General features: G+C 59.8%; 3 protein-coding genes across 5 annotated transcripts in view; 2 read left to right on the forward strand and 1 right to left on the reverse strand.

Annotated features, from left to right (window-relative positions):
- The window catches only part of Nadsyn1 (NAD synthetase 1), a 35,457-nt gene extending 33,111 nt beyond the window's left edge, over positions 1-2,346 (forward strand). For 2 of the 3 annotated variants that reach the window (XM_042672580.1, XM_042672582.1), the window contains 3 exons: positions 422-550; positions 1,172-1,348; positions 2,159-2,346. In XM_042672580.1, coding sequence (XP_042528514.1) covers positions 422-550; positions 1,172-1,348; positions 2,159-2,209 — 357 coding nt within the window. In that variant the 3' untranslated portion in view covers positions 2,210-2,346. Of the gene's footprint in view, positions 1-421; positions 551-1,171; positions 1,349-2,158 lie in introns of those variants that run through there. The other variant, XM_042672581.1, reaches the window with a different exon arrangement.
- The window catches only part of Dhcr7 (7-dehydrocholesterol reductase), a 365,017-nt gene that overhangs the window by 50,897 nt on the left and 295,023 nt on the right, over positions 1-19,097 (reverse strand). The window lies entirely within an intron of this gene.
- Positions 15,505-16,449, forward strand: Mrgpre (MAS related GPR family member E). Its single transcript, XM_042672604.1, has one exon. It carries the CDS (start codon positions 15,505-15,507, stop codon positions 16,447-16,449), a length of 945 nt encoding a protein of 314 aa, XP_042528538.1.

A 19,097-nucleotide genomic window follows, 5' to 3' on the forward strand; every position in this document is an offset into this window, starting at 1 on the left:
TTAGAGGGGCGCTGCCTGCCTCCCCAGCTCCCAGAGGCTCAGTGTCCACATCTGGGGCCACGCCCCTCCCTCCCGCCTCTGTCCCGCTTGCCCTCCGGTTCTCCTTTGCTCTCTGACGCTTCCTGATTACCTTCTCCCTGCCAGCCACAGTCATGGGATCTTAAGGTCCTTCATTTACCAGCCCCTGCAGAGGTCCCGTTCAACAGGCCAGGAAAACGCCCGTGAGTGGGCCATGCTGCTCCCCACAGCCCTTGGCCCCGAACACCAACTCACGCCTCATGTGATGGTGCTGGGAACTGGGGCTGGGCCTCTGCCCTGAGCCCGGGAGGAAAGCCTCCCCTCCCAGGACTCTGATCTTCTCCCCCGAGCCGAGCTCCTAGCCACCCTGTGCCAGCGTGATCCTCATCTCCCCCGCTCGCAGGAGGACATGGGTCTGACCTATGTGGAGCTGTCCATCTTCGGGAGGCTCAGGAAGACAGCCAAAGCCGGGCCCTACAGCATGTTTTGCAAGCTTCTCAACATGTGGACCAACACCTGCACCCCCAGACAGGTGAGGCCTGGGAGACGGCCACGGGCAGAGCCACCCGCGCGAGAGCTGCCAGCGTGTCCTGGCATGCTTGGAACGGCACACTGACTCCGAGAAATGGAACATGACCTTAGGGTCCGTTACCTTTACTTCTGGTCCCCAGTCTTGCTGGGCCTGCCCCACAAAGTGACCTGTGGCCCCGGGCGGGGGTGGGGGGGAGCCAGGGCCTCTGCAGTCCTGAGCTTGGCCTGTGTCCGTTCTGTCCCTGTGCTGGAGGAGCCTGAGTGGGGCTGTGCATTAGCAGGATTCACCCCGAGAAAGAATCCAGCCTCAGCCTGGCACTGGTGACTCCCTCCCACCTGTCATCCTGGCTGCTCAGGAGGCTGAGATCTGAGGATCTCAGTTCAAAGCCAGCTCCATCAGGAAAGTCCTTGAGACTCTTATCTCCAATTAACCAGCAAAAGGCTGAAAGTGGAGGTGCCCTCAAGTGGTAGAGTCCCAGCCTTGAGTGGAAAAGCCAAGAGAGAATGTGAGGCACTGAGTTCAAGCCCCAGTGCCAGCACACACACACACAAGAATCCCACTTCAGGACTTTGCGGGCCTGCCATCTTGAGGCCCCATGTGTCCCCCCCACACACATACCAGGTGGCTGAAAAGGTGAAGAGGTTTTTCTCCAAGTACTCCATGAACAGACACAAGATGACCACGCTCACGCCCGCCTACCACGCAGAAAACTACAGCCCTGATGACAACAGGTTTGACCTGCGGCCCTTCCTGTACAACGCGGCCTGGCCGTGGCAGTTCCAGAGGATCGACACCCAGGTAGGCTGCCGCCGCGCCCATGCAGGCCTGCCTCCCCGGGGAGGAGAGCTCGTGTCCACGGCGTTGGGTGTATCGCTCCTTTGCCAAGGGACCCGTGCATCGCAGGCTCTGCACCGAGGTCTAGTTATTTCGGTTGATAAAAGTTGAACTACTGGACGACAGCGGCTCACACCTGTGATCCCAGCTCCTCCGGAGGCTGAGGTCTGAGGGCTGTGGTTCAAAGCCAGCCCAGGCAGGAAAGTCCATAAGACTTATCTCCAGTGAACCACCAAAAAGCCGTTAAGTGGAGCTGTGACTCAGGTGGTAGAGTACTACCAGCCTTCTAAGGCCTCGAGTTCAAGTCCCAGTTCTGGCACACTCACACACAAAATTGTATGTAGGTTTTATGCTGTTCAGCGCAATGGCTCCAAATACGCATCATGGTGGACCAAAGGTGAGGCTCAGGTGGTAGACCACCAGCCTGGGAGAGAAAGGGCCAGACCCTGAGTTCAAGTCCTGGTCTTGAGGGAAAAAGCATTCATCCTGGATTGACCCAGTTTCCCTCCTGTCCTCACTGACGCTCTGTTCTCCTCGTGACTTCTATGCGTCGGCCCCAAGGCTGGCCACAGCTCCACTAGCAGCTCTTTGGTGGTTAATTGGAGCTAAGAGTTTCACAGATTTTCCTATCTGGGCCAGCTCTGAACCGCGATCCTCAGTTCTCAGCCTCTTGAGTAGCTAGGATTGCAGGTGTGAGCCGCCGTGCCTGGCTGCCGTTGTGTCTTTGGGCAGTTGAGCTTTGGTGGAGCTGGTTCTCACGGCTTCTCTCCCCAGGTTCTGCAGCTGGAATGGAAAGCTCAGCAGGACCTGGATGACCTGGACTGAGGGGCGGCCGGGGCAGGTGGCCGGCCGGGACTGAGCTCCACAGCCGCACAGTGTGGCAGCATCTTCTTTATTGAGTGAGAGAGATCTTGTCATGCTAGCTCCTTCAAGTAAGCTAAAATAAAGCGAGCTGCCCTCGATGCCCTGTTCCTCAGCCTCATGGTGGCTGCCTGGCACCCGACCCCCTCCCCCCGGGGCCAGCCAGGAGCCGGGTGTGGGTCCCCCGAGGGGACAGAGGCTCTGTCGTCCCTCGAGTCAGTGACCCAAGGCACCGGTTGTCCGCATCACATGCAGTTGCACCCCTCCCTGGGGGGCAGAAGCCCTAGGGCGGCCGGGAACGTCCCGGGGTTCAGTGGGCCTGGAGCACGGGCCCCGTGCTGGGTCCTGGCAAATAGGCAGAGCTAAGATGAGGAGTTGGTGATCGGCCAGCCCAGCATGGGCCGCAGGCCTGTACTCTGCTCTTCTTGGGTGGCTGGGGTGGCCGGAGGGGAGCCCCAGCCGCTGGCGGGCCTGACTGGAGGCCCGGCCTCCAGCCTCAGCCTCCAGTCTCGGGCACCCAACCCAACCTGGACTCGGCACATACACAAGCCCCACAGAGCGGCCCAGGAAGCCCACGTGGGAGCGGCCAGTCATGAGAAGAGGTCTGGACGTGCATCGTGTCCGCGAGTTCGCCACCGGACCTCAGCCGTGAGGTGTGCTGGGACAGCACACACACGGAACCCTAAGGAACCCCAGCCGCACAGCCGCCTGGACACCGGTGCTTTCTCCGTTCCAACACTGGACTGGTTGTCACGGCCATTGCTGTGCCACACATGACGGTCCCGGCACAGGGCTGACCATCGGCAGCCCGCCCCCGGCCACCTGAGCACCAAGGCCCCGGGCTCGGCGGAACCCCCAGAGCCCAGCAGGCGCCAGGTGGGGCGCGCTCCTGCGTGGGACCGAGCTGGCTCTGCCCCCCCGCGGGGCTTGCCAAGCCCTGCCTCCTCTCACGCACACAGACACACCTGTGTGGCCTCCCGCCCTGGGCCGGCCTGCCCGGTCTTGATCCTGCCACACTTTCCCCACCAGGTGTTGGGTGTTGCGTGGCTCCGCAGTGCCGAAACCATCCCTGGTGGCAGGGATTAGCAGCAAGTGGAGTTGCAGACAGGAGGGAGGAGGGGAAGGGGAGGGGAGGGGGAGCGGGGGAGGGGGATAACGAGGAGCTTCGCCAGCCCCCACCCTCCGCTCAGCAGAAGCGAGTGTGAAGGCCGTCCATGCTCCGCTGGGTCTGGGCGTCCTGGCTCTGGTGGGCGCTGGCTCCAGTACCCCCTTGGCCATTTTCCCATGTGTTCTCCCCACAGCTTAGAATCGTATTGAGAAATAGACGGGGTGAATTGCAGATCCTACTGGGATCTGGCTGTAGCAATGTATCCATGTGGGAGCAGGACAGAAAGATCCGGAAGGCTCTCCGGTGAAGACGCCCACCCATGGCCGACGCCCTCCTCCTGTTGGTGACACTGGCGTGTGTGCTGCGGGGGGAGGGGCGCCGCCGGCCGCAGCCCCGGCTGTTTCCTGGGGCTTCCTCACCGTCTCCTTCCTCACCCAGCCTTCTCCGGATTTCACTGAGGGAACCAGGCCCCTGGGGCCATGCATCCCCGTGGGCCTCGGCTTCCAGGAAGGGGGGCCCTGCGTGGGGCCTGCATCCCCTTGTCTTCCAGGGAAGTCCAGACTTTGGGAGAGAAGGCTTCCCTCGCTAAAATTAGGTGGAATGGATCCAAGCACCCACACCTGTGGGCTGGAGGCCACAGAAGGGGAAGTTGCTCCGCCCACCTCTTGCCACATGAAGAAATGGGCACCTGGCACAAGTCCACACTGGGAGAGAGGCCTGGGCCGCGGCGAGGGCGGGGCTGCTGCCGCTGGGACACAGGGCGCCCTGCCAAGATCTGGACTCATCTGGGCCGCAGAACGCCTTCAGGATGCAGGGTGCCACTGCTCACTTCTCTCCCGGGTCCTGGGAGCAGACAGCTTAGGCTCTGAACAGCCCCCAAGAAGGCCAGTGTTAGAGGCTCTGCCCAGCTCGGCCTCCAGCAGGCAGGGCCCAGTGGAGGGTCTTAGGTCTTGAGAGACTATGGCACCCTGCCACCTTGCTTCCAGCGCCATGGGAGTGAACGGGCTTGCTACACCACGCTGCCCACCATGACGGCACAGTGCCAGCCAACCCTGGCTGCCAACCAGTGCAGGGACCATAGGATGGGGGCAGGAGCAGTCCTGGAGACCATGGGTACAGTGGCAACTCCTGTACTCCTGTGTGTGCACGTGTGAGCGCATGCATGCCAGTATTAGAACTTGAACTCAGGGCTGGGTGTTGTCCCTGAGGAGCCACACCTCCACTTCTGGCTTTTGGGTGGTTCATTGGAGGTCAGAGTCTCACAGACTTTCCTGCCCAGGCTGGCTTTGAACCTATTGATCTTAAGGGCTCAGCCTCCTGAGTGGCTGGGATGACAGGCGTGAGCCACCGGCATCTGGCTTATCGTGGATATTTAGCATGTAGGGTGGGATGCAGCTGTCCTGGCTCTCAAGGACGGCTGTGTCTGCAGAGTGGGGGCAGGACAGAACATTCTGGAAGGATCTCAGTGGCTCTTCTAGTCACTGTTATTCAGTGTCCTGAGACACATGGTGTGGCCCAGGAAGGCACGGCCTGCTGCTCTGTGAGGGTCTGCCCAGCTCTGGCTGACCACACACAGGGTCGCCCCGCTGGGCCTCCTCTCCCTCCCGAGGCAGCTGGTAGGCCCAGGTGGCTTCCCAGAAGCCTGCGTGGGTCAGGACCAAACACGCATGGTTTCTTCTAGCTTTTCTGTCTTGTTAGCAAATAGCCAGACTAGCGCAATCTGAACAGGTAAAATGAGCCACTCTCAGGCACCAAGCCCTGAGTGCAAACTCCGGAGCTGGCACACATGGCTCTGGTGTGGGCTTGAAAATCCACTGACACATCACCTTCCACCCACGTCCCCAGACGAGGCTGCAGAACCCGCGCCCTGCCCCTGCCTCCACTCTGCCTCCCGCCTGTCTCCCCTCGGGCTAGTGAGAGCCAGAGGCTCTGGGATGGGCGCAGACCCACAGCTCCTCCAGCCGTTTGCGCCCTGGGTAGTCTCTGCTTTTCACGTGGAGACGCCGAACACCTTCACAGCCTGGCAAAAGTCAGCAAGGGCGGGATTTGAACTCGGGGATCCTTCACCTGCCGAGACGCAGACCCCTGGACAGTCAGCTTTTCTGCCTCGGCTGGGTAGTGCTAACTGGCAGCACCAGCCGCCCGCCCACTTCCCAGGCCGAGTCCGCCCTCCTCATGTCCCCGCACGTGCTGGAAGATTCCGCAGAGCGCAGTGTTGGAAGGGGAAAGACGCGCATGCGCAATCCCACATCTGAGTGGCATTTGGGTCAACGGGGAGAGTGCCAGCGAGCAAGACAGCCGAGCAAGTGTGAGGTCCTGAGTTCAAACCCTGCTGCTGGCAATAAATCTTACTGCTAGTACTAGTAATTAAAAAAAAAAAGTCACTTCATTTTCAGGGAAATGAAAATAGGAAAGTGTGAGGTAGAAATAAAGCCTGAAACTAAGGGAACAGTGCTGGTTCTGTGGAAGATAATCATGAACTGAAAACTCGGGTTACATAACCAAGAATAACAGGAAGAAAGGGCCTGTGGGTGTTGCCCACTGCCGAGCCCGTGCCTAGCTTGGGGCCCTGGGCTGGAGCCCAGTCCTGCAAAGTTGATAATAACAGGAGGAAAAACGACACTAGGCAAAGTAACAGCAAGAGGAAATGCCACTGAATTGCTTCTCTAGGGAATACTTGGCTGGGGGCTCTGGTGGCTGAGATCTGAAGATCAAGGTTGGAAGCCAGCTCAGGCAGAAGAAAACTCACGAGACTCTTCTCTCCAGTCTCTAGAAGTGGCTCGCGTGGCGGAATTGCAGCATTGAGCTGTGTGAGGGCGTCCAGGGCACCGCAGGCCTCCGGCAGCCGGACGGGAAGGCCCTTGGTTTCCCACCTAACGCACAGGCAGCCACACCGTGTGCCCGCTGGGCTTCAGACAGCCCAGCCGGCATAGCTGAGCCCTGGCCAGTGCCGGGTCCGCCGCCTCTGTCCTCACGCTCCTCTGCGTTCAGGTGCTAAGAGAAGATGGCAGCGTTCAGTGTTGCTGCCTGGTGGCCGTCACTGTGGGAACGGCTGCTGTGTAGCTGGGATGTCTCCCGGGCCCAGCTGGGTCTGCGCGGCCCCAGCACGGCTGGTCAGACATCTCCTTTTACAGGGGTCCCCTGGATCATCCAGGACTTGAATCCCATCCACCTCAGATGTCTCCATCAACACTAAGAGTAAGAGCGAAAGACCTCTGATCTAGGCCAAAGCCGTATGTGAGCAAGAAGTAACCAGAGACCGAGTTCAACTTCCCACACCCTAAAAAATCAGAGGGTCTTAAACCCGTGAGGGAGGAATGGCAGGAAGCAGTTAGCATCGGGAAACTGCAAAGGGAACCTCAAGTGGAGGTAAGATGACAGGGTCCCGGAAATGGTGCTGTGGCTCACATGGCAGGGTGCCGGCCTTAAGCACACAAAGCTAAGGGGCTGCATGCAGGCCCTGAGTTCAAGTCCCAGTGTAGGCAGGAAAAAATATATATGTGTATGTAGGTATGTTCAACCCTTCTATGCCAGTTCCAAATAAAGCCAAATCAAAGAGAATAAGTAAGCTTAAAATGACAAAAACAAAACTGAAAACCAGGGTGGCCACACGTGGACTCCTTGTGTGGATTCCTCCAGGAACTGCAGGTCCAGCATCCTCTGGGACCACGCATCTCGTGGCCACAGCTGGTGTCACTGCCATCCGAGTTTGAGAAGGAATCCCAGCAATGTCTCACAGCCAATCTTGGGGCAGGCAGGGCTGCACACAGGCATCCCGTTCTGTGCCCCTCCCGGCATGGTACACACGACAGACCTTCTGCCTACAGATCTTTTCAAGAAGAAACGGGAAGAGGGGGTCAGAGTCCCGTAAGGCAAGGCTCTGGGTGGGTGCAGCCCAGGCCACAGACCCCCACCCCTGTCACTCAGCTGAGCTCAGGTCTCCCCCTGCCCCTGCTCCTGCCCTGGGGCCTTCAAGCCCAGAGGACCCTGGCCCCAGCAGGCCTCCAAGGAGGCCCAGGCCAGTGAGCAGCTGGGCCTCCCTGGCCTCCACCTCCCATCACCTTCCCCAGGCTGCACAGCAGCCCGCCTCTCCCCACCCTGTCTGTCCCCCTTCCCCCCAAAACAGCCAAGGCCCCCATCAAAGAGCCGGAGCCCAGCTCATCCTCTGAATGACCGGGGCTCTCTGCTCCCAGCTGCCCCTTCCCAGGCCTCACGCAGACCCGAGGCCCAGGCCCGTGTCCACCTCCCTGCCTCAGGTCCAGGACCCACCAGGGCTGCTCTGGCAGGACAGAGTTCCTGGGAACAGGACGTCAGCCCTGGGCCACAGCCACACACTCCAAGAAGCCAGCGTAGCCTGGGCCCCTCCCACCGCGGAGGGACAGCGTGTGCTCACAGGAGCCAGAGCCCAGGCTCCCCTGCTTCCTCCTCCACTTCAGCCAGCCCTGGCCGGGCCGGGCGGGGAGCCCGGCTCAGTCCCATGCTGTGCCAGACTTTCCTCACCATCCTGACCCCTGGCTGGCCGTGAGCTCCACGGTGACATTTTCACACACATATCTGATGTGTTTGAGCCAACTCACTCCCTCTAGATTTCCTCCACCACCTCCCCTTCCCACTCCACCTTTGTAAGAGTCGGTTCCATTATAGTATTTTCATCTTTTCTTTTGGAAAGTCCTGTTTCTTCTTTTTTTGGGGGGGGGCAGTCGTGGGGCCTGAACACTGTCCCTCAGCTCTTCAGCTCAAGGCTAGCACCCTACCACTTGAACGACAGCACCACTTCCAGCTTTTTCTGCTTATTTGGTGCTGAGAAATTGAACCCAGGGCCTCATCCATGCAAGGCAAGCACTCTACCACTGAGCCACCTTCCCAGCCCCGAAGTCCTGTTTCTTATCAGGCGGTTTGTCTCTCTGTTCAGGAGTTGTCTCTTTTACACATTGTGGATACAAACCCTTTATCAGGCGCCGCATAGGTAGATAGATAGATAGATAGATAGATAGATAGATAGATAGATAGATAGATAGATAGATAGATAGATAGATGATAGATAGATAGATAGATAGTGGCAGACAGACAAATAGAGATGTGGATGACTTTTTTCCTGAACGATGGCTTGTGTTATTTTCTTAGGCTTCTCTTTTAAATGTTAAAAAAAAAAATTCGTGCAGGCTGAGCTGAATCTGTAGATCCTCCTCCCTCTGCCGACTGAGTGCTGGGATTGCAGGCATGAGCTGTGAAGCCCAGGTCAAGTAGTGGCTCACACCTGTGATGGCAGCTACTCGGGAGACCGCAGGATGATCGTGGGGCTGCCTCGAAGATACAAAGGTCTTAGACTCCCTTCCTAACCAGAAGTTGAGCACGGTGCTACCACCTGTCACCTCAGCTACTCAGGAAGTATAAACAGAAGGGTATCAGCCCAGACATAAGTACTAGACCTATCCCAAAATAACTAAAGCAGAGCAGGTTAGCAGGAGGTCCTGAGTGTGATCCCAGCACCACACACACACCAATAAAAACAAAACGCTTTTCATGTGGATTAGGGCCACCGTGTGTATTTCCCCCGACTCCTGTTGTCTGTTTTACGACGATGCTGTCTCCTGTTTTCTTCCGGAATCATGATGGATTCAGGCCTGAGAGAGGCCCAGATCCTTTTGAGGGAGATTCTGTTTCTGTGGGCGGGGCTTAAACCTGTCTCCCATGTGGACACCAAGCTGTCACAGAGCGTTTGCCACGGACGGGTGTGTGCACAGCGCTGGGCGCTCTCCCGCGTCCTCCTGCACTGCCGGGCGTGTGCTCAGCGCTGGGCGCCTTGTGCTCACTTCCTCCCATTAGGCCCCACCCCCCACAACTACACTAATTTCCATTAAACCCCACCCAGTGGTCTCACTTGCTCTAAGCCCCACCCCAGTGATGTCACTTCCTCCTTCGGCCCTGCCTCCTAAGGGTTCCACCACCTCCCAGGAGCACCAGGCTTTGGGGACACCTAAGGTCTCAAGGATGAAACAGCCCAAACTATGGAAAGCGTTGGAGGCACAGGCTCCTGTGAGCCCACCTGAGGATTCATGGGCTCTGTGAGGTTTTTGTTTGTTTTTTTGGGTCCAGTCATGGGCCTGATCTCTGGGCCTGGGCGCTGTCCCTCAGCTCTTCAGCTCAAGGCTAGTGCTCTACCACTTGAGCCACAGCGCCACTTCCGGCTTTTTTTCTTTTTGCTTATGTGGTGCTGAGGAATCGAACCCAGGGCCTCAGGCATGCAAGGCAAGCGCTCTACCACTGAGCCACCTTCCCAGCCCCTCTGTGAGGTTTATGTGTGCTGGCGAGCGAGCGAGGAGAAAAGTCCTCCATAGTCCTGGTAACAGTCAGGGCACCCAGCTGCAGCCTTGGGGGAAAGAGAAAACTCCTTCCAAGTCTGGGCGACAAGCCAGATGCCCCGGCTGGGACCTCGGGGGATGGCATGCTGGGTGTGCTCTTCGTGCCCCTTAAACACATAAACAATCCCTCAACCCTTCCCCTATGTGTGAAAAACATTTGTGCCTTGTATATCTCTTGCTACCTTTTGGTCGAATGCATCTCCTGTAACCTGTTGGCCTTGTGAAACTGTCCTATCCTCCCAATGAAGACTTCCTTTCTTTGTGTGTGTGCCGTATATAAACAGACAGTGCTCCTAATAAACGTAGTCTATTCCCACTCTCAGCCTGCCAGATACTGCACCAGCAGCTCTCACTGCGTGAACAGCAACAGAAAACCACTACAGAGCCCATTCCAGATCTGAAATGACAAAATAATGTACTGCGTAGGTGAACGTGATGGCCGAACATCCCGACACTGTGCTCAGGACACAAAGAGACTTAGAACCATTAAAAAGGTGCTGGAGGAAGCGACGTGTTCTCTGGGAAGAATGTAGAGAAGTAAAAGAGGGTCTAGGGGGACTTCATGTTCTGTGAGACAGGAAAAGAAAAGGCTGGTAGCTGTACACATCTCCCCCATCCCTGCCCACTCTGAAAAAATCACCCTTGCGAGGTAAGCCAAAGAGGAATTCCTAGACCGCGATCCTGCCACTCTTTCTAACTCACCACATGACCCAGAGGAAGCGCTTGAAGAAAAGCTCTAGCAGAAAAAATAGTGGGGGAAAGCCAAACATTTTGGCTTCCAAATAGCTGGGATTGCAGGTGTGCACCAGCAGGCCCAGATGGATTATTAATTTCTTGACTATTTTACAGCAAAGCCATTTGGAATGAGACGTTTACTGGAGAGAAAGCTTCCAGTTAGGGGCTGGAGGCATTACACAGTGGTAGAATGCCCATTGAGCAAGTACAAGGCCCTGAGTTCAAACCCCGGTACCACCAGGATGAAAGGAGTTGAATTCCAAGCTCGCTTTCTTGGGCTGAGATCGCCACACGTTTTGCTTTGTGTCTTTCAAGGAGTTTGGCCGGATGTGTTGGCACACAGCCCCTGGCATCAATTAATGTCGGGACTCCATGGCTCTGCCTCTATCATTTTCTGTCTTCTGAATCGGCCCACTTCAAGTTGTTCAGTTTTACTAATCTTTAAATAAAACAGTGCAGATGGCATTGGTTTCCCTCTTATTGACCCATTGTGTAAGCTTTTTTTTTTTTTAACTTCCTGTCTTTCTGGGCTCCTGTGATCTCAGTGGAGTCCCAGGCTCTGGCTTTCTCCTTCCTGTCCTGCAGCTGGCTGCCCTCCGCACAGCCAGTGAGCCATGAGGTGGTCTCACCTGGGCGGGACCCAGGGACGCCATCCCACGCTGGTCACGTCCACAGGCAGGGCTTGGGGCTGCTAGTTCTTTTTATGAGACACCCTGTGTAGCCAGAAGCAGGAGCTGTGGTTTTCTCTGTGAGCTCAGGTACGGCCCAGCGTCTCAGCCCTCAACGCCCTCGTGGGCAGACGCCCCGCCGCCAGAGGGTCCCAGCGACCCAGCCCAGCACCAGCGTCCTTCTGATTCCTATCACGCCACACACGGCCTTTGCCATTGTCACAGCCCCATGGTGACAGTGGAGCCAAGCTCCCCGCTTCCCTGGGACCCGTCCTGGGCAGGCACGCGGAGCGTCAGAGGGCCAGTCTCAGCGCAGACCTCCAGGGAGCAGGAGGCTGACCAGCTGCTAGCCAGTGTTGCAAACAGAGAAAAGGAGCTGACTTTTCAAGAGCTTGAAGTCCACACACACGGGAATCAGCTTCCGCTACCAGGCAGGGAAAGTTCACAGACGGAGGCAGAAGCAAAGCAAAAGGGAGAAGAACACGGAGGGAGCAGGGCCCTTGGGTTCTCCGCCGCAGCCGCCTCGGTGGGCAGGGCCTGCAGGGAACAGCCAGCAGCCCCACCCCCACGTGCCAGCCCTGGGGGAGGGGAGAAGGGAGGGCGTGGGATGTGCAGCTGAGGGGCAGAATCTGAACCGATGGCTCAGTGGATGTCAGGACCAGCACGTCTCTGGCATTTGATTTCCAAGTGTGACGGAGGATGCCAGGGCTCGGAAATGCCCACACGCATGTTGGGAGGGACTGTCTGAGCTGCAACTTGCTCCAGCCTGGCTCAGTAGGCAGGTAGAGCTACAGCACAGGTGAAGACATGAACAAGGCTGGGTATGGTGGCTCACGCCTGTCATCACAGCTACTTGGGAGACAGAGAAAGGAGGATTAAGAAGTCAAAATAGGCCAAAAAAAAGCCAGACCCCCATCTTAACAAACGAGTCAGGTATGGCTTTACTTCTATAATCCCTGAACTCAGAAGGTGCTGGTCGGAGGATCGCCGTCCAAGGGCCACCTGGGGAAAAGTACAAGACCCTGCCTAAAAAAAAAGTAAGAGAAAAGAAAAGATAAAGGAGACTGAGGGTGTGGCTCAAGTGGTAGAGCACCATTCTGGCAAGCAGGAAGCCCTGGGTTCAAACCCCAGTGTCAAAACCAACAGGTAAGTAGACTTCCTGCGTGGAGTTGACACAGCGCCCAGGGCGCAGGCAGCTGCTGTGGGACACCCGAATGCCGCACCTTTGGCGCTCCTCTACCACGCCTTCTTAAACGTGGATTTTCTTTTCTTTATTGAGTTTAAGTAATTGCATAAATTTCACAGCATTGTGGCGTAGTGATACTTAGCTAAAGTCACCAACACATTTTAACCTTCCCAGGGCTAATTGTCATTATCTGGATCTACAAAGCTTAGGAACTCTACAGACTTTGACAACGAAACGATTTCTTCCACATGGTGGCGTGCACGTTTCTTTCCTTTTGCTTATTGTCAGCAGCTCCCTCGTTCCCTCTCCTTCCCTCCCTCCCATCGCCGCCCTTGAGTTGCTCGGTTCACTTTCATCCATGTCCAGTGCAGCTGATCGGCCCCTCTGCTGTACTTTTTCACCTGGTTTTTCTCTGGCACTAAATTTGTTTTTTTGTTTTGTTTTGTTTTGTTTTCACTGCACAAAGGTAGAGAAAGAGTTGCTGGGACCTGGGTCTTGGAGGCCTAAGAGCTAGAATCTGCACTTGCGTGTATGCGCGCTCTCTCTCAATCTACCTGTCTCTGTCTCTCTCTCTCAATCCCTCTGCCATCTAGGATCTCCTTAACAGCAGGGAGTCAGAGGACAGCGTTATGAGAGTTCTCCCTTTTCAGACAAGCAAAGAGCACTGAATTCCCGAGCATGGCCACGGACGAGGCCCACCACAGGAGAAGTGGTCTCTGGGCCTGGTGAGGAGAGGTGAGGTCACCGCCTCACGCCCCTCCCCCAGTCCCCTGAGTCCCCCACGAAGGCTGCGCGGAGCTGGCCTTCGCTTTCTGCCCATCACCGCCTGGCCCCGCCCCCCTGCCTTCCCCTCCCCCTCCCCCCAGTCCCCCATGTGCCTCTGCCCGGAAGGCTGCACGGAGCTGGCCTTCGCTTTCTGCCCATCCTTGGACAGCAGCCGAGCCCTGAAGAGGAGCGAGGTCTCCAGAGAGGCTCCTTCCGGGCCCGGCCCGGCGGACGCCGTGTGATTTGAGCTTGCCCTGGAGCCGCTGCCCAGCCAGGCGCAGGCTTGGAGCTGGCAGGACAGGGAACGGTAGGCGGCCAGGGCGGCCTGTGGGCAGGGGGGGACCCGGGGCCGGTCCTGGAGCTCAGCGTCCCCTGGGTGTCTGCCCTCTGGTCTGCCGGCTGCATGGGGGAGGCCGGCAGTGGGTGGAGGCCTGGCCTCTGCCCTCTGACTTGGGCTGGGCTGGGCCGGGCTGGCCCCCTATGGCCAGCCCCGAGCCGGGGCCGGGAGGGCGACGCAGCGCAAGGCCCGGTCCTCCAGCAGAGGTGGTGTCCCCATCACACTCCCTGCAGACACCGAGCCTCATATTGGGGTAGAGAGAGAGCTGGGAGAGGGGGCAGGGAAGGGGCAGGGAGGGGTGGGGAGCTCTCTCAGGGGTCCCCTGTGCAGTCGGGCCCTGGCAGGAGCCACACCCCTGCCCTTCCCAACCCTGGGATTCCCAGCCAGGGATGGAGTGAATACCAGATCGTCCGCCCCCTCCCCCTGCACCCCTGCCCCTTCTGAGCGCCAGGCTCCTCCATAGCCCCCGCATCCCAGAGCCAACTGCGCAGCCTCGCACACGGAGCGCACCCAGCCTCCAGAGCCCCTGCCCAGGCCCCAGAGAGGCCAGGCGCCCCCCGGGGCCTGCCCCATCACTCACACCAGGACCCCCAATTACCTTCCCACTCCCCTCCTCCAGTCTGCCCCCTCCCCTGCCCGCCTCCTCCTCCAACCCCCCCCTCCCGCCCCCCTCCTGGGATGGCTCCCCTCTCCCCTCCAGGTCAGGCTCTCCCCCGGGTGCGTGAGGCTGTGTCCCCAGCCTCTGCCTGGACCCTCGGCACACAGGCTCCTGTGGGTACACAAGGGGGCTGGGGAGTGGGTGCCAAGCCCCACACAGGGCCGGAGAAGCCAGCGGGCTCCCGCAGGGCAAAGCCTGGCTGGGTGGTGGAGGCAGCTCTGGTGGACCGGCAGTGTGTGGCGGGGGCGGCTCTGGCGTGGGTGGGCTAACGCCCCGCCTCTCCTCCTTCCAGGCCGCCCCGCCCGGCTGTCCGAGGGGAGGAGGGGCCGGTCCTGTGGGGTCCTGTCCCACTGCCCTGCTGGGGTCTCCTCCTGACAAGGGTGGGGGCGGGGTGGGGGGCATGCCCAGGGGCCGCCGGTGCATGCCATCTTGCCACAGGTGTTGGTGTTCAGCAGAACCGGCGCCACCTCCAGAATCCTCCACCTGGCCAGCTCCAGGCAGGGGCGGCAGGAAGCTGGTGCCCAGCTCAGCATCACCACAGGGCCGGGCACCCCTCCCCCAAAGGAAGGGGGTGGGCAGGGAGAGGAACGTGACAGCCGAGGTCAGAGAGGACTGGAGTCCTGCCACAGGGCGTGGGGACACGGTGTGGCATGGCGGCCTGGGGTCCCCACCCTGGCCAGGCTGGTGGGCTGGAGCCCATTGGCCGCAAAGCTTCATGGGACATGGAAGAAAGGCCTGGAAGTTGAGCTGTTTAAGCCTGCCAGGGCTGTCGGACCCTAGGCCACCCCTCTCCCAGACAGCCTGCTGCCTTTTTTTTGGGGGGGGGGTTGTCAGTCTCTGGGCCTGGGCGCTGTCCCTGCGCTCTTCAGCTCAAGGCGAGCACTCTACTGCTTGAGCCACAGCGCCACTTCTAGGTTTTCAAGTGGTTTATTGGGGATAAGAGTCTCACGGACTTTTCTGCCCAGGCTGGCTTTGAACCGTGATCCTCAGCTCTCAGCCTCCTGAGTAGCTAGGATGACAGGTGTGAGCCACCGGTGCCAGCTTAACTCTCCACTTTGAATCAAGCCAGGCTGCTTTTGAGGAGCACCAGGGCATCACGGTGCTCATTCCCACCCCCCCAACTCTCCCACCCCGCAGGCTGTGGGGTCCATCCTGCTGAAAGCCCCATTAGAGGCCCCGGGGGACTGGGGCTTAAGTGCTGGCGGAAACCTTTCCGGAAAGAGCCTTCGCCTGGGAGGTCTAGCGAGGTCAGGTGACAGGGCCGGGCGGCAGGCGGGTGGCCGCCCTCCGGCTCACGCCGTCCTTGCGGCTCCTCCGGTGTGGGCAGGGTGGTGGGCTCCTGGGCACGAGACTCGGGTGTCCTTTTGCTCCAGGGGGCGTCAGGAGGGAGCAGAGCAGCCGTGCCCGGCTTCCTGAGTCTCCAACCTTCGTGCTCCGTCCATGATGGAAGGGAGAGATGCCGGACGCGACCTGGAGTCCGCCCTCAGCCAGGACGCGGACGTGCCGTTTAACCTGGCCATGCTGTCCCTCACCGAGCTCCTCGGCCTGGGGGGGCTGCTGGGGAACGGGGTGGTGCTGTGGCTCCTCAGCCGCCATGTCTACAGGAACCCCTTCTCCATCTACCTCCTGGACGTGGCCTGCGCCGACCTCCTCTTCCTGGGCTGCCACATGGTGGCCGTGGTCCCCGACTTGCTGCCCGGCCGGCTGCACTTCCCGTACCTGCTCCAGGCCTCCCTGAGCACGCTGCGCTTCTTCTGTTACCTCGTGGGCCTGGGCCTCCTGGCGGCCATCAGCACGGAGCAGTGTCTGGATGCCCTCTTCCCGGCCTGGTACCTGTGCCGCCGGCCCCGCTACCTCGCCACGTGCGTGTGCGCGCTCACCTGGGCGCTCTGCCTGCTGCTGGACCTGCTGCTCAGTGGCAGCTGCACCCTGGTCTTCGGGGCGCCCAGCGGCCAGCTGTGCGGGGCGCTGTGGCTGGCGACGGCCGCGCTGCTGGGGACCCTGTGCTGCATGCTGTGCGGGAGCAGCCTGCTGCTGCTGCTGCGGACCGAGCGAGGCCCGCAGCGCGCCCAGCCCCGCGGCTTCCCCGCTCTGGTCCTGCTGGCCGCCCTCCTCTTCCTCTTCTGCGGCCTGCCCTTTGGCATCTACTGGCTGTCCGGCAGCCTGCACTGGCGCATCCCTCCCCATTTCTACCACTTCAGCTTCCTCCTGGCCTCCGTGCACAGCGCAGCCAAGCCCGCCATCTACTTCGGCCTGGGCAGCGCCCCTGGCCAGAGGCTGCGAGAGCCCCTCCGGCGGGTGCTGCAGCGCGCCCTGGGGGACGAGGCGGAGCTGGGGGCCCGCAGGGACGCCTCCCGCAGGGGCCTCGTGGACATCGCCGCCTGAGGGCCCCCCCGTGGATCCCGCCCCCACGGGTTCGGGGCACTGCCCACCGTGGGGAAGGGATGCCATCCGCGGGAGGCCTCTGATGATGAGCTCGTCCTGTGGCTCAGTGTTGTCCCAGCGTCCCCGGGCAGCTCTCTGGGAGAGACAGTCTTCTAGAGAAATCTCTGGGCCCTCCCGAGGGCTGCGCGGGTCCACACGGCCGGTGCCCGCCTGGGCCCCACTGGCTCTCCGCTGCCCCCGGGCTACCCGAAGCAGCAGCAGCCTCCCGCTATCGCTGCTTGTCTACACCAGGGTGTAACAGAGGGCGGTACCAGAGGAAGGTTGACACACTCCAAGGTCCACGCCCCACGCCTGAGGTCCATGCTCTGGGGTCCACACTTGTGGGGTGGGTTTGTGGTTCAAAGCTACCCTGGGCAGGAAAGGCCTTGAAATTCTCATCTGCAGTTAATCACCAAAAAGTCACAAGTGGTGCTGTGACTCAAAGTAGAGCACTTACCTTGAGCATCAAAGTTCAGGGACAGCACCCAAATCCTGAGTTCAAGCCCTAGGATTGGCACATGCACACGCTTGATTGGCGTGCATGTACGCATGCGTGCGTGCATGCACACACACACACACACACACACACACACACACACACACACACACACACAAGAAGTGTAACTCTGACCTGGAGTCACCTCAGCTGCTCCCTGGGGACCCTGGGACAGCCCCTCCTCCAGAGAGCACCCAGGGGCTGGAGGATGCACAGACTCTCCTTCCTGGGCCTTGTGAACAAGGCTCCTTCCTGAGCAGGCCCAAAGGTGCAGCTTCCTCCTGAGGTTTCCATGGAAACAGCTACCTCCCTCCCCCCACACAACTGCCAGGGTATGACCGCAGGGGTATGCAGTCTCCAGGGCCAGTGACCAGCTGTCTAAGCTCAGACCTGCTCCCCATCCAGTGCTCAGACAGTCCGTCCTCCCAGCGGGCAGCAAGCTCCAGGTCCAGCCAGCGAACACGGCCCCCACCCCAGCTGTACCCCCTCTTCTGCTCCTGGAGCCACAGGGACGGGTGTGGAGGCCGCCCTCACCCTGCGTGAGGCTGACTGCTAGGAGCTTCCCCCTCCCAGGCCTCAGCAAGGCAGATGGGTGGGAAGTGGGGGATTCCAGGCGCAGGAGCATGAGGCGAGGCCCAGGCCTGGGGCTGGTCCAGGACCCACCAGGGCTGCTCTGGCAGTACAGAGTTCCCAGGAACAGGATGTCAGCCCTGGGCCACAGCCACACATTCCAAGAAGCCAGCGTAGCCCGGGCCCCTCCCACCGCGGAGGGACAGCCTGTGCTCCGGGAGCAGGGGCCAGCGGCCCCGGACCACGCCTCCACTGCCCGCTGCTACCACACCTTGCTGGATGCTCGGGTTTTTGCTGGTCCCAGTGTCCACTATGAGGCCTGGCCCACATCAGCCAACCCTCAGCCCCGGGTGGGAACCTGGCTCAGTCTCACGCCGTTCCAGGACTCCTGTCTCTCTCGCAGCCCAGATCCTTCCCTCTCTGACCCAGAGTCCCGCCACCATGCCGGCAGTGTCTAGGTGGTGCCAGACTCTGAGAGGTGGCGAGGGTCACTGGGAGCCACGGGGTCCCCTCGGCTGTCTGCTTCCCCAACACCCCCATGTGGTCAGTAAATGCTGGGGACTCGGTTATTCTGATGAAGCAGGCGCTGGTGGCTCATGCCTGTCATCCCAGCTTCTCCAGAGGCTGAGATCTGAGGGAAACAATTCAAAGCCAGCCTGGGTAGGAAAGTACGTGAGACTCTCATCTCCAATGAACCCCCAGAAAGCTGGCGGTGGCGCTGTAGAGCACCCGGTGTGATGGAAAAGCTGCCCAGCACAGATGTGGGGGGTCATCCTGCAGGACAGCTCCCCACCGCCGGCTGTGCACGCCCGGGGATTCCGGGGTCTCCTTTGCCGGAGGCCTCGCTTTCTCCACGTGGTCAGTGTGCTCAGGCTGGACATGAGGACAGCTCCTTCTTTCCAGTGATCTGGACCACCATGGTGGCAATCTCTTCTGCAAGAGGAGGGTTGGAAGGTTCTAGATAAATGCCTTGGAGGGTGGGCAGAAGCAAAGCCTATGAGCATGAGGGACATGAACAATGTCCATAGGCCCCAAGCAGTACTGTGCATGACCCTGGCCACGGCCCCCCATTACCTACATCACCGCGCTGTGGTACATAGGGTCACACTATGCAGAACCACTCAAATGAGGGACTCGGTCGGAGAGATGCAGGACAGGCTCGTGAGGATGACCCGAGTTTGGGGGCTTGACTCAGCGGGCACCAATGAGCACACCGCGTGCAGGACCCCGCCCGCTGGGCTGGAGGCCGTGTGGTCTCGGGGTCGGTGATGCCTTACCGTGGCCCAACTCATGCAGACCCAGTGGCTACGCAGACTACAGCGCTTGGGCGGAATAAAGTGCTCGCTCCGCTGTGGCTCCCCAGAGGGCCCCTCGCTGCTGCCCGCCCAGGGCACCCCGCCTACCCCGCCATGCCAGTAAGGGCCAGTCCTGGAGCCTGGGCTCAGGGCTGGGCGCTGCCCCTCAGCTCTTTTGCTCAGGGATGACGCTCTTTCACTTGAGCCACAGCTCCATTTTCAGCTGGAGACTTTCTTGCACAGGCCGG

This window comes from Dipodomys spectabilis, unplaced genomic scaffold (genome assembly GCF_019054845.1).
Source record: "Dipodomys spectabilis isolate Male_0828 unplaced genomic scaffold, ASM1905484v1 ptg000728l, whole genome shotgun sequence".
Classification (NCBI taxonomy): Eukaryota; Metazoa; Chordata; class Mammalia; order Rodentia; family Heteromyidae; genus Dipodomys; species Dipodomys spectabilis.